The sequence below is a fragment of the Sparus aurata genome, chromosome 23, assembly GCF_900880675.1.
Source record: "Sparus aurata chromosome 23, fSpaAur1.1, whole genome shotgun sequence".
Taxonomy (NCBI): Eukaryota; Metazoa; Chordata; class Actinopteri; order Spariformes; family Sparidae; genus Sparus; species Sparus aurata.
In genome coordinates, this window is record NC_044209.1 from 9,237,791 (window position 1) to 9,252,071 (window position 14,281).

At 41.8% G+C, this 14,281-nt stretch overlaps 1 protein-coding gene across 1 annotated transcript; it reads right to left on the reverse strand.

Moving 5' to 3' along the window:
• Positions 1-181: 181 nt before the first annotated feature.
• Positions 182-8,339, reverse strand: wipi2 (WD repeat domain, phosphoinositide interacting 2). Its single transcript, XM_030408573.1, has 12 exons — positions 8,092-8,339; positions 7,159-7,241; positions 6,324-6,493; positions 6,077-6,173; positions 4,855-4,952; positions 4,356-4,448; positions 4,141-4,211; positions 3,931-4,044; positions 3,630-3,794; positions 2,508-2,615; positions 2,289-2,386; positions 182-1,699 (listed from the first exon to the last, which is right to left on the reverse strand). The coding sequence occupies exons 1-12, from the start codon at positions 8,310-8,312 to the stop codon at positions 1,587-1,589; spliced, it is 1,431 nt and encodes a 476-aa protein (XP_030264433.1). The 5' UTR covers positions 8,313-8,339; the 3' UTR covers positions 182-1,586.
• Between the last annotated feature and the right edge of the window lie 5,942 nt (positions 8,340-14,281).

The following is a 14,281-nucleotide window of genomic DNA, read 5'->3' on the forward strand; positions in this document are numbered from 1 at the left end:
AGGCACTTACCATTCCAGCTCAAACTGTTCTTAAATCTGGGATGAAGCACCATAACATTTACGTTATACTAGCTAAGACAATAATAAATACAACTTGTTCTCTCACCGAGCCGTCCGACCTGATTTCCTTGATGAACATTACCGAGTTACCACAGTGCAACAAGAACAAAAGGCACCTATCTCATACATCAACATGGAATTTATTTTCATTTTAGTTTCAGATGAAGGTTTCACATTTTATACAAAATCATTAGAAAATGCCTGACACTCCAAAATCCCGCGACTAATCCTTGTTCGGCGGCTTCAGACGCCGGAGGATTAATGGGGAATCATGCAGCATCCTGGACCAGTTGTTGAAGCTCAGCCTGAGCTCCAGATCAATCAAAATGTAATCCACAGTCCCCTCGATGGCCACGCACCCACCGACCCACAGTGTAACATCTCAAAGCCCCGGTCATAACCTGACAGTATGGTACAGAGATATCTCGCCACATCTACTAATGTACAGAGTAGAGATAAAGCAGCTTCCTGCCTTTCTCAACCGACCTCCAGACTGCCTTCCCAAATGTCTTCGATGTATGGACAAAGTACCACGTCAACAACACCATGCATGTTTTCTTACGCATGACACATCATTGGTTATGATTGGTTATCTAGATTTAAGAAAAAACGATCATTAATATCAGAGTTTAAATCAACCAATGACTGCAGGCCTGAGGAGGGGAGGGAGGGGGGGCAGGAAGGTCCACTGAGCCTCTGTTTGGATGAGGTAAAAGTGAGGCGGGGGGGGGACATCCACGCACAAGTGGAGGCGAGTTACTCAGTGTTTTGCTAATGTACATGCCCGGCATACACACACACGCGCGCGCGCGCACAAATGGGGTCTCAGCACAAGCGCACACACACACACTCTGGTTCGCAAACACCTCTGCCTCATGCCAAAAGCTTCTGAATCGTTCTTTCGAGGGGAACGGTTGAGCCACATGATGGGAGCCACACTCCTCGCAGGGCAGTGTGACCGTGTGTGATAGAGGAAACGGGTCAGAAAAAGATAAATACACACCCTTGATTAAGATCTGACAACTGAAAAAAGATTTTTATTAAGCCAATGAAAACAGAATCCTCCTCTCAAACAGAAGAAACCATGACACTTGGGCAGCGAGGCACTTACACAATCACTTTTGTTTTACACAGTGCTTGCGTCAGTGTGTGTGTGTCTTAAGTGAAGACACAGCTACATTTTGTTTTTTTTTGTGTTTTTGATCAAACGTCCAATGCGCACACTCACAGATACTCGTTTTCACATTGGAGCATGTCTTTTAGCGGTTGGCACATGTACATGCAAAGCGTCAGTTGGGCCTGCACAGGCGGAACTGAGGGGAAAGGGAGCGCGGGAGGAAGGGGGGAGGAGAATAAGATGCATGTGAACAGACAAACGCACAGACAGACTTACAGACAGGCTCTTGAACACTTTGAGCGTTTAAAAACACCCCCAGTCTTTGATCCTGCCCCTGCCCCCCTTGTGTCACATGTTCATAGCAGCACCAGAGGAGCCCTCTGATTGGTGGGTACAGCCGTCCGCTAAGTCAGTCGGTTTCGAGGATGAGCGGCGGTTGCTCGTTCTCCTCCTCCAAGCGCAAGTCGTTGAGGTCGTCCTCCAGGCCCGCTCCTCCAACGGCGCCCTGCTCTTCGCAGTAACCTAGGAAAACAAGAGGTCAGAGGTCAAATACATTCTGTAACAAGTCAACAGGTCACATGTCAAGAGGAAACGAAGATTCTTTCTTAATTCACTTCCTGAAATTTACAAAAAAAATGTGAACATCCACCCTTGCCATACTTGTGTTGTAATCAACTATTGAATTTCTATTTAAACGTGATGCCAAAGAAACATTAAAACTTCTTATTTTAGAGGTAATTTCTGAATTCAGTGTTATATTTGTCTAACGGCAAGCACACAATTCAAAATATTGGAGAATCTAAGTTATTGTAGTAAACAGAATAAAGTTTTCAGTCAAAAAATGAATGAATTTTACATTTTTGTGTGAGCTTCTTGTATATTTTAATTCAATTTCATTCATAATTGTTAAAGTATCATAGTGCTTGAACTATAAAACTGCTTATAAACTAAGAACAACACACTCAACTCAAGAAACCATCTTAGGTAACAAATTTCCAGCAATTAACACTAAAGTTTGCAGCCCTTTCCTCCAAAACTCCTGCAAAATTTGAAGAATCTAACACAATCCAGTAAAATAAAAATGTCACTTGCGAACATCTGTGCAACTTACCTTTAGTGACTGCAGCACTGTAGGTCTGGGCCACAAGTGGGCGGTCATGTGACCCCTGCTCAAGGATCTCATTGGATGGCTCAGCGCTGCCGTCTAACCTGAAGTCAATGACAGCAGAGATTTACTGACAGAGACTCAGGAACAGTTTGGGCTGCTCACTGTGTGTGTCTGTGTGTGTGTGAGTGTGTGTGAGTGTGTGTGTGTGTGTGTGTGTGTTACCTGTGCTGCTTCATAAGTGTGCACTCCCCTCCCTCTTGTGGATCCAGGTTGTACAGATACAGGTAACCATCAGCGGCAGCCACCAACAACCTGGGAATCTTCTGAATCCTGATTGAAGACAATAAAAAAACAAAGATTTACAAACATCTTTGCCTCTGATATACTGAACACCAAATTTAGCTACCACGGCTTGTGTGCTGTTGTTATGCAACGACTGAAACAGTTCTCTTCGGATGAAGGAGCGATCTGCTGCATTTCCTCATCGAAGGACTCCATTACAGACAAGAGCAGCATTGGTAAAACTGTGTGTACGATGTTCTACCGATGCCAAAAACTGGAGATCGTCTCACAGATCACTTTGAAGGTCCCATTTTAACCGTTGAACGGAAAATAATCAGCCACTGCCTACACTGGTGTTTTTGATTATTGTGCTGTCATTTCTCATGCCGTTTCAGAAAATCAGGCATTTTTATCATCAAATCAAACAAAATAAAAAAATGAAGCTTATTGATCCGAAAGATTTTTAAATACAGCAACATGAACAAAATATTTCTTAAAACTACACAACTTGTTTTAACAATGCGCCTATTTCAGTTTTAGAGATATGAGAATTTTCATGAGCGGAGTACATCTAGAATAGAAACAGCATACACAGCATACACAGCATACACAGCGTCTACACTGGGGTTTTTGTGAATTGTGCAATCATTTCACCACTGCATGTTTTCACTGCGCCTCGGAAAGTACGTCACATGACGTTATGACATCATCACGCACGTACAACATGATTAGATGGAAGACAAATGTGTTATCTTCCTGTTCTAGCTGTCCTTGGTTTTTATTCAAGATCACTCTGAACAGGAACAGGTCCCTGTTCATGGGGTTGATAATACAAGAATGGACTGAAAGGCAGAGGACAAATTTGCATGACCTGTCTGTGTATGAAAATCTGACCCTGACAGCAGATGGCACTGAGTCATTCATATTAGCTCTGATTTAACTTTCACTTTCTTTCTGGTGTGTCATGACTTATACAAACAGTTTCATACTGTTCAACACCAAAGACACATATTTTCATCTAGTACTGCGTGTGTGTGTTTCTGTGTTTGAATGTGTACTCACACAGCTAAGGCGCAGATGTTCTTATGTCCACAGAAGGGCAGACGTACGGTGGCGAAGGCTCGCCCCTGTGTGAACATTTCCGTAACCTGGGACGGCAGGTAGGTGGTGGACGCCATCAGGACCTTGCCCAGGTAGCCTCCCCACGTAGTGGGCTCCTCCGCTGGCCTATAAACACAAAAACGCTGTGAGAAGCCTGTGTTTCTCTGAGGATTATGAAGCAAACTGTCTGTAACTGGGCAGGACACCCTCACCCTGAGGGAGGTTGTTAAAATCTAACATATTAGGACAGAAAGGCACGTACACATATTTCTCTTTCTGTGTCTCTAATTTGAAGATGTGGACTGTCTCTGTGTTGCTTGAGGCCGACAGGTACAAGCCTTCCATACTGAACGCCAGTGAGCAGATGCTCACACACCTACGAAAGCATATGGAATCAAGTCAGTCGATCACAGCAGAACTGCTTAACTTTATGAAAAATCTCAAACTTTACCACATCTATCATCAAATCTACCTTTTGACTCCTCTTCGAAACTCAAAGAGCTTCTGTCCCTCTGGGATCGAGAAGACACGAATGACTGTGCCCTGAGGAGGAAGTGAAAGATGCACAGAGGATGACAAAACTCAAAAGGGAAGGAGCGACACTGATTTGAATTTGCTCAGCTGGAAAACAAAAATCATACACAAACAACCCACAGAGGCCGGCGCACTCTGCAGTAACTGTCTTACCTTCTCTGAGGCTGTGGCCAGTTTGGTTCCACTGGCATCAAAAGCTAGAGCCGCTAATGGGCTGTCGTGGGCTGGAATCATATTAGCCGCTCGCTGAGAAACAAATACCGACACTAGTTAGAGATGTGCTGCTTCAGAGGGAGAAAAACAGAGAGGAACAGTGACGGATGATAGGAACACTGGCCTTTAGAATAGCGAGGTCGGAACAGAATAGTTACTGTACGACACTTTGTGTTCATGACTGAATAAACAAACTGACCTTAAAGGACGACACAGTTTTACTTTGTTTATATGTGGTGGACCCTGCCACCTTTCTAGCGTAAAACAGTGGGGACCTTATTTTCCCCTGAGAACAGCTCGTTTATTAGGGTTTGGAAAAAATACGACTTTAACCTTCCCCTCCAAAACTATATAGTGCCCCTTTTGAGTGTAACCTAGATGGGTAATGATGAATTTATCAAAGAAAGATAGTGAGCTTTACTGTGTCGTGGTGACCTACCAGGTTGACTGTGTCAAACACCTGAACCTCTCCTATCGTAGCACTGCCTGGGTAGGCCAGATAACAGTTGTCATTGCTGATGGACAGGGCGCACAGTCCTGGAGAAACATTAGCACAGATATAAACTAATGAACAAAAAGAAGCCACAGAAAGAAAAGATTCATCAGTTGCCAACAGAAGCACATTTATCTGATCTTGACGACAAGTGAAACTGACCGAATGACTCAGTAACAACAAGGTGTATTTAACAGCTCTGACAAGAAGAGTGGACGAGTTTTGTTCTGCGGATGTTTTAAATATATAAATATGAGAGAAGCAACTCAGATCGCAGAGACAGATCTCCGCCTTTAGGGCAGCAGCAAACCAAATGGAGTTAACTTTGAACTAAAAATAAATTGGTAGAAATGAAAGAGAGAGGAAAGTCACATCCACAGTGCACAGTATACTGTATACAAGTGAGATGCCCAGTTTGGGAAATATCAGCTATAGAGATGTCTACATTCTCTCAAATATAATAGGACTAGATGGCACTCGGGGTGAGGTGCTCAATTTGAAAGACTCAAAAGAATCTCAGAAGAATGACCCGGTAACTTGGGATAATCCGCAGACCTGACTGTGAGCAGTTTCAAGCAGGAACTATTTTCTTTCTGTGTCGCAACACATAGGGAAGCATGCATCTTCTCACGGACGAGGGGCTAGCTAGCTATGCTAACATTGCAGCTTGGCCGAGGAGGACGCCATTAATGTTTACATCCTGCACTGTCATGAGCATAGGCCTCCCGTCCACAAGAAGATGCACGATTCCTCCTGCGTGGTGATACGGAAAGAATACAGTTCCTATATGAAACTGCTCACACTGAGGCCTGCGGACTATCTTGAGTAACGAGGGCACAAAAAAGACACAGCTGTCCAGTTATTCAAATGTGTTTTGGGGGGTTTTGAGCACTACAAGCTGAGTACCATCTAGTTCCATTATACTGGAGAGAAGGCAGACATCTCTAAAGCTGATATCTCTAAAACTCGGAGACTCACACACAAAACCATCTAGGTGGATAAATAGCATTACAGGTAAGAGGCAAAAATATGTATTTCGGAATTTGATGTGAACTATCCCTTTAATGTTTTTCATCCTATGGGTTTTTCACTACTGTACGAGCTACTATACTCTACATAAAATACACCTAGATAGACTGAGACACTGTTAGTTGTTCCTTTCACTCACCTGAAGGATTAGGTGGAGTTTCTCTGATAGTGTGCAGCACTTTCATGTCTCGGATGTTGTGAATGTAAAGCGACTCCTCCAGACACACGATCAGCCTCTGCAGAGGAACCACAACACATCAGCATCACTGTCGAAGGCAAAGTCCTACTAGACAATCATTCATCACTTAACTATGCACATTTGTCAAGACAGACGGACAGACACACAGACAGATAGACAGGCGTTTCCGTGTCCTCTTCCTTCTTACCTGTCTGTTGAGCTTGACGGCCAGTATGGTGTTGGAATAGGAGTAGTTGCAGATCTCAGTTCCCTTCTTGAAGTGACATACTTTGAGCTTCCTGGGGGCCTTCAGGCTGACGATGGCCACCAGGCTGCTGGAGAACAGACGCTCCACGATACACACATCCTCCGTGTCCGCTGCAGGAGTACACACACACACACACACACACAAATTAAAGCATCACATTATAATCGTATTTAGCAGTGAGCTGACGGTGAACAATGTGGTGCTGCTGTAATCTTTGAGTGACTTTTGTAGTTCCTGAACGCACCTGAATTAATTTTGTTTTGTTGTTGATGTATTTACGAATGGATCGGGCAAAAGCCGGGGTCATGAATTATAGATAGGAAAACCTACAGGCCCAAAACACTCATCGCCTTACTCTGACTGTACAACATGAGTCTCCTATGCCTGCTTTGCATCAGCTATTTATATTTAACATAATTATCACATGGTATAACCTAACTAACCATACATGGGTAGTTAACAGGCGTGATAAGACCGCTGAGAGATTGTGCCATAAATTATGCAAATCCAATAAAGGGCAGTAAGTCGATGTTATTGTATATCAGTGTGGGAAAAGTGCTGACAAACCTTTATTAATATTTAAAGTAAAAGCATCGCTCTAATGGTGCAGTGATTATGTTCTGTTTAGACAGCATGCAATAAAACCACAATAACTCAAATAATATGACCAAGCAGTAATATAACATAGCTTTACAACCCACTACACGTACATAAGGATGTTACAAACGTGAATGGATAAAGAAACTGCGTGGAGAAGGCATTGGACATTACTTACTACATTCATATATCTGCTCCAACTTGTCCACAGAGGACAGGGAGAAAAACTTGTATCCTGATTTGGTGCCAACAGCTAAGGACCTGTGCAAAATAACACAAACAGACACAGCATTGAAGAGGCATTGCATCAGCAACACATGACACGCATACACACGCAAAACATCCGCTCTGATGTCGTTATTACAGCTCACAGAGGCGTTTCAAAGTGGACACGGGAAGGACCGGCTGGTCAGTGTAATAGCTGTGGTCTCTGTGTCTCTGTGGGCAGCGGGCAGACTGTGACAGTGGTCACTGGTCACACGACTGGAGATGTTTTGCAATAAGCGCAGTCCTGTGTGGTCACCAGCACATTTAGCGGACTGCCACTCCGCTCACTACAACGTCATGTAGCTACATGTCTTATGGAGGTCAGTCTTCAAGACACACACTGACCCAGTTTCAGACTTTTACTGCATTATTTCAGTCCTCTAACTGCAGCGCAGTCCTATAAGGAATAACAGCCATTCATAGCCTATGAATAAAACAAACAAAATTACACGTCATTAACTTATATCTGTATGCACTCTGTGTATTGATAATAATAAAACTCACCCCTGACTCCCTAGTTACATGACACCTAAGCTACATGTGTATTGTAGCTAAAGTTAGCCTCGTACCACAGCATCATGTTAGCTAGAAGGCTATGCTAATGACGGGGGAGCTAGCACACAGCGTTACCGTTAACTGGACACTTTCATTAGCTACCAATAAAACTAGCATGGTTTTTCTTTCTTTCCATTTCTAACGTGACAAACTACACCCAGGCTATTTCACATCGCGACCTGTCACCCCGCGAGGCGCCCAGACAAGTCCACACTGAGCTAGCTCACGTCAGCTAGCTTGACAGGACAGGCCATCGGATCCCCAGACACTCTCCCCGGCCCTGCCTTACGTGTTGTCCTGGTTAAAGTTGGCGAACAGGAGCTGGCTTCCGCCAGCATCCCCGCTTTGACTGGCCAAGTTCATGGGCTCGGCACCATCGACATATAATGCTCCGGCGGAAATAGCAGCAGTCGGGCTGGGATTTCTACTGTGATAAGGGCCAGAGGTGCTGGTCTTCAGGGGGCCATCTCTTTTCGTAGCCCTGCTGTAGTGATTGTTGTTGTTTTTCATAGGGGCTGTTGTTCCGCCTTACTGCGCATGCTCAGAGGACGCGGCGTGCGGTGCGTTTAAAGAGCCAGAGCAGCTTTATCAAGTGGAGAATTATATGATATAAATGTAATTATATCTAAAAAGGAATGTGTATAGTATGTTTTCTGTTCGATGTATCGGCTTCACGGGAGAGAGAAAGCAGCAGAAATACTCCATTGTACAGTAACTACTCAGGACTTGATGTAATAGCGCCCCCCACTGTCAACATGTGCAAACAACACCTAGGTCTAATTACTGGTTAGGTATACAGTATACAGTACACTGAGGCCGGTTCCTGTGTTCTCTTTAACTCCAGCCTAACATTGATTGTTGATCAATAGTTTAACCAAACCGTTGGTAAAGCTCTTCCAACAGATCTTTTCTAGTTAATTAGAAACGATCATCTTCATTCACATATCTCCACTCCACAAAAAATGTCCTGTCTTAGAAATACAAATATTTCAACATTTAATCAATCACTCAAAATCAATCTGTCATTTAACAATAATGCTGTGTAGCTCAACATGGTAGATATGGTGACCTAAATATATTGTCTATTATGAATTGACAAAAAAACTTTCACTTTCTATGTGAAAAGTGAAAAAGACCTTTTCAAAGGTTTTCTGAACAACTAGTTTCATTTTGGCCCTGCTTCAGTTACATACTGTGTCAAAAAAAAAAAAAACGGTGAACATTTTGTTATTCGTGGCCTTTTGTTCTGCCAGTCCAGGCTGAGGACTTGCTTATCTCTTAAATTAGCACCTATCCTGTGTTTGAATGGACTGATATTTGATTATATACACAGATAGATTACAGTTAAATGTACCATGTTTTATTTTGAAAATATTTCTTGGAATTGGAACCAAACTTTGCTGTGACTTTGAATCATATTTTGTGTCAAACTGTGTAAAGTGAGTTGACTCTTTACCCGTATGACATAATTACGTCTATTGATAAGGTCACATTCCCAATTTGAATTGTATATTTATCTTATAAATAGAACATTAAACAATGACAACAGATATTTACACAGACTGTGATTTTGATGCATTATTCAATTCAAAACGTTTGTGAACATTCCAGGTAAAAGTACTGTGGTGTAAATGGTAGTCATCACACTGCAGGGACAAGCACTTGCCCCCCAACCTGGTGCATCCGGCATCTCAGGTACCGTTTGCACCTCCTCCCTCCCAGGAGCCTCCTGCTCCTCCTGGCTGGCCGGCCCCCGTTGTTCCAAGTATTCCAGCATTGCCATGGCGTGTGTGAACAGGTGCAAGCAGGACCTGTTCCTGAATGTAGCTGCGTGTGTGAACTGTGCAAATCAGAAGAGGAGGGCCTGCACGAGTGAAGCATCCTTTTTTGTGCGTGTGTGTGTAAAATCTCAGCTGTATGATGAGCCATGTATGCTTACCAACAGACATTCCTCTTCACTATTAGATGATAGAATAAACATTTTGTGGATAATACATCATTTAATTATATGCATACAACTGCACTAAACTGTGAGCTGCCGTTGGAAAGTATCGTAAAGCCATTTTTTCATATTACTATTAGGTATAAACATATTAAAGTCACATCTTTTAAATACATATTTATTTATGTTGAATATAGTGCTGTTTATTGCACTACATATACACATACTCTGATGTTTCAATATTTCAATATATGATTTTAATGTATGTGAAAAACATTAAAGGGGCACAACAAAGTTTTGGGGAAGAAATACATTTTTTTTAATCAAAATCTGAATATTTACAGTATCAAGAAAAAGAAATATGCATTTTTTTCCATAACTGAATAAACAAGCTGTTATCAGAGAAATAGAAGGTTTCCTGTTTGAAGCTAGAAAGGTGTAGAAAGTTAGAAAATGGTCTCAGTTTTTTTAAAGTCAGCTCGTTTATTTGGTCTATTCAGTCATGGAAACAAAGAGAGTTTGTTTAATGAGTTTGTTCAGGCATTAAAAAAAAAAAGTCAGTGGGGATCTCATTAAAATTAAACTACATTATGCACCTTTAAACTAAATATATATCCCTGTATGGAGAAGTGTATGCATGACCTTTTTTCGACCATGTATCAAACGCAATCTGTGAGTTACATGCAACTTGTTTTGATGCACTGTTACTAAAAATGGAAAAATTAAGGTCGATAAGAAGATGCATTTATTTCTCTTCTGCTCAGCCACACTGCTCTTCAGGGGCACAGCAGTTGTTTCCTGAATGGCCCGTCTTCCCACGGGACGGTCGGCGTGGGCATCAAAAACCTGATGCACCATTATGACTCTGGCGTTTGGGGCAGCGATGTCTGAGGCGTGATCTCACGCGCCGGCTGTGTAATTAAGGGTGTGAGTCACAGTTTCCATCTGCGTGCGTGAGTTTCACTGCAGTTTCAGGTGTAAGTCTCAGCATGTCAGAGTGCGGTTGGGAGGGATAGTTTTCATTTCAACGTGATGCTTAGCAGAAAGAAAGAAAGACAGCAAAAAAGAAAGAAAGATGTAGCAGACATAAGAAAACCGCAGCTGCACTGAGGAAGAAACATGTCCACCATGATGAACTTTTAGCCTCATGAATACATATGTTATCCTTAAAACACAGATGTTAAACTATTTTTGTTATGAGAACAGCTCTTATTTACAAGAAGGTATCTGTACGTATTCAGAAAGATAAACCTCAGCACTGTCACTGATGCATTTTATTTTTCACATTTAACTGAGAAATGACCACAGCGACCTGAATCCCCTCCATTTTGGATTAATTTTGTAAATTCGACTCGTTTGTTTGCTCCTGCATGGCTGTGACTCTGCGTCAGAGTTGTCCTTTCGTCCAGTTTTCTGTTTTCAGGGACTGAGCGGCTGCTTCTCCTGTCGGTGTGGGCTGAGGTCCAACACACTGTGTACTGGCCTTTGGTTTACACAAGCCACAGCCTCCATGTAAACATGATAGACCGAGAGACAGAGGTGGGGCTTGTGAGGCGGCATATCCTTGTAGAAGAAAAGTTTAGGACAGTAAGATGAACAGAAGTCCAACAGGAATATAAGTGAAAAAGTTTTTTGGTTAATGTTTATCTTCTTTAATGATTTCTATCAATGACAACATGATGGAAACGGTGTTAAAGGTCCACTGAACTTAAAGGACAAAACAAATTCATACTTTTTTATTTTGTTAAAATTTGGCGGACCCTGCCACCTTTCTGGCTTCAAGCAGTCTTCCAGGGACCTTATTTTCCTCTGAGGACAGCTTGTTTATTCAGTTATGGAAAAGATAAATATTCCTGAGTTTGTATTATTACCTCATTATTATTATAAATTCTAAGTTTTCATTTCTTCTCCAAAACTACATGGTGCCCCTTTAAAATCTGAAAAGTATACTAATTAAAAGGCCGGAATTTGTCATAAAAACACAGATACTAGATATATGTTCAAAACATTGAACCCATGTTTCACTCACAATATTTAATACGAGGTCAGTCTCCATGCTGTACTAATGTCTGAATGTTTGTATTCATGCCTAACCACATTTTTACATGCTTGCGTTGCGTTGTACCTACCGGGAACAGCCAATAGACACTGTTATTTGCCTGTGCAAATATGCCTGCCTCGCCACTGTCATTGATATTTTAAATCATATCTCCAAACACAGCCACGGGTGAATGTGTAACATGTTTTGTTTGAAGAGTGGGAACTTGTTTGGATGTCTGTGTGTTTGCGTAATGTGTCTGTGCTGTCTCACACAGCTGCTGCACAGTGCCACAAAGGGCCTCTGCTGGCCACTGTTGTTGTTGGATAATATTTAATTTTCCATCCAGTTTGAGTGCGTGGGTGTGTGTGTGTGTGTTGTTTGAAGAAGAAGCATGAGTGGATCTGCAAAATGAAATTTTGTGACGGAGAGAGAGAATGACATTCCTCATCCCGTTTTTTTTTATTATTGGGAGATAAACATACTCCAGAGCTGAGAGCAGAGCAGAGCCATTTAGCTATTCTACTGTTAGCTATTCTACTGTCACATACAGCACATAAAGCTGTGGAGCTAGTCTCAACTACTTTATATGAGTACAGTGGTTCCCAACCAAAGGGTCAGGCCACCTCTTAAAACCCACAGTATAACAGACATACAGATAAGAACAGGGACAATTAAATATTTAAAGGGGCAATATGTCAAAATAAGTTGAAAATTGATTAAAAAAAAAACTCACAAAATTATCCACAGAGTATGAATAATTACCAATTTTGACACTATAATGTATTGTATTGAAATTAGCATGCTAACCCAGCTAGCCCTGGCCCATCTTGATCCAAAGATTCTGCGCTAGAGGTGCAAATAACACTCCCCTGGTCCCCGAGCTCCCAGTCTGAATCGCTAGCTGCACGGCTAACTAAGCTAACTAGCTAAGGCTGCAATAGTCAGCAGCAGGTAATGGTTACTCTGGTGATGCTGTCCCCGATTAAGTTTGAATTTAAAAGGTGGCCAATTCTTACATACTGCACCGTTAACGAATAATGATAACTAAAGGGTGTGACTGTAATATACACAAAAAATGATATGTGTAAATGTGACCAACAACAACATAGATTAAACTCTAAATACCCGTCAAGTATTTCAAATTGTAAACAATAAGAACAGATCCAAGAAATGGATTAAATATTGAATGAATATGTGAACATGGAGTGGATGAATTATGTACAGCAGCCTGTCTTCACGCATGTATACATGTCTATATACATTATGTACTGCACGCAGGATTAGACAATGACAGTGCAAGAAAACACGCACAAGTTAACAAGCGTGCATTCAACCGTCAAATCGTTATCTCTAAATGATAATCTATACAACTATAGTGAGTTTGAGAGGTTCAGTGACACAGAATGACTCATTTAAAGCTTATTTCAGTTTTGAGGAAGACGTTTTGAGAGAGGAGAAAAATCTTCACTCATTGCTTTTCATGACTGAATAAATTGAATAAACAAGCAAAATTTCATACTGTTTTACTTTGTTTGTGTTAGCAGGACCCTTCTCAGCGGCTACCTTTCTAGCATCAAACAGTGTTCTAGGGACCTTGTTCCCCTACTGAAGTTAGCATGCTAACCAGCTTATATTTATATGGAAATATATCAAATAGCTATTTCTGAGTCTGTATTATTTCCTTATTAAAGGGGCTATATGTAATATGTTTTGGTTGAGAAGGTTCAAAGATGAATTAGAGGTATCAAAATAATGTAAATAAACAGTTTTGATGAATAGTTTCGACAATATGACATTTGTGTTTTTGTTCCAGAGATATCTACTGAAGTTAGCATGCTAACCAGCTAGCCCTGGCCCGTCCCGTTCCAAAGCCCCTGTGCTAGTGCTGCAAACAGAAACACTTCCCTGGACCCTGCACCTCCTAGTTGGAAAAGCTAGGTGCAGAGTTAACTGTGCTCACTAGCCAATGGTAGCTACAGTTAGCAGAAGTTAGTGATTACTTATGTCACATGGTAACCCCTATCTGTTCTGAGTATGAATTTGAAGCTTTAATATTGTAAATATTCACTTTCTTAGTTTTCTTTTCTTTCTTTCTTTCTTGTTTTTTCTTCCCAAAGTACACTTTTAACTGTTCATCTGAGTGATGGCCTGTGGGTGGAAAGCTGTTCTTGTGTCTGGTTGTGTTGGCGCGGTGTTTTTCAGCGTCAACCAGATTGGAGATGTTGGTGTTTGTTTTCTGCAGCTTTTCCCGAATCTGGAGGTAAATTTAGTCCTGAATGGAGGGCAGGTTAGCACTTATGATGTTCTCTGCACTGACAGTCCCGTCTGTGTCATACAAAATCATACACTGTAACATAGTTAGTTTGATTCTGCATTCAACCCGCTCTAAGCACTAAAAGCAGAGGGCAGCCTGAGTGGGAAGGAACTCCAGTTTCATTGTTAAACCATTTAAGGCCAGATGTTTTTTGATGGTGAGGGGATGTGTTGGTTTCCTGG

Excerpts from the sequence above, each read along its gene's own strand:
- wipi2 (XM_030408573.1), bottom strand. The coding sequence starts at position 8,312 with ATGAAAAACAACAACAATCACTACAGCAGGGCTACGAAAAGAGATGGC. Across the intron at positions 4,449-4,854 it reads TGTTTGACACAGTCAACCTG|CGAGCGGCTAATATGATTCC; the intron begins GTAGGTCACCAC and ends TTTGTTTCTCAG. Across the intron at positions 4,212-4,355 it reads TGGCCACAGCCTCAGAGAAG|GGCACAGTCATTCGTGTCTT; the intron begins GTAAGACAGTTA and ends CTTCCTCCTCAG.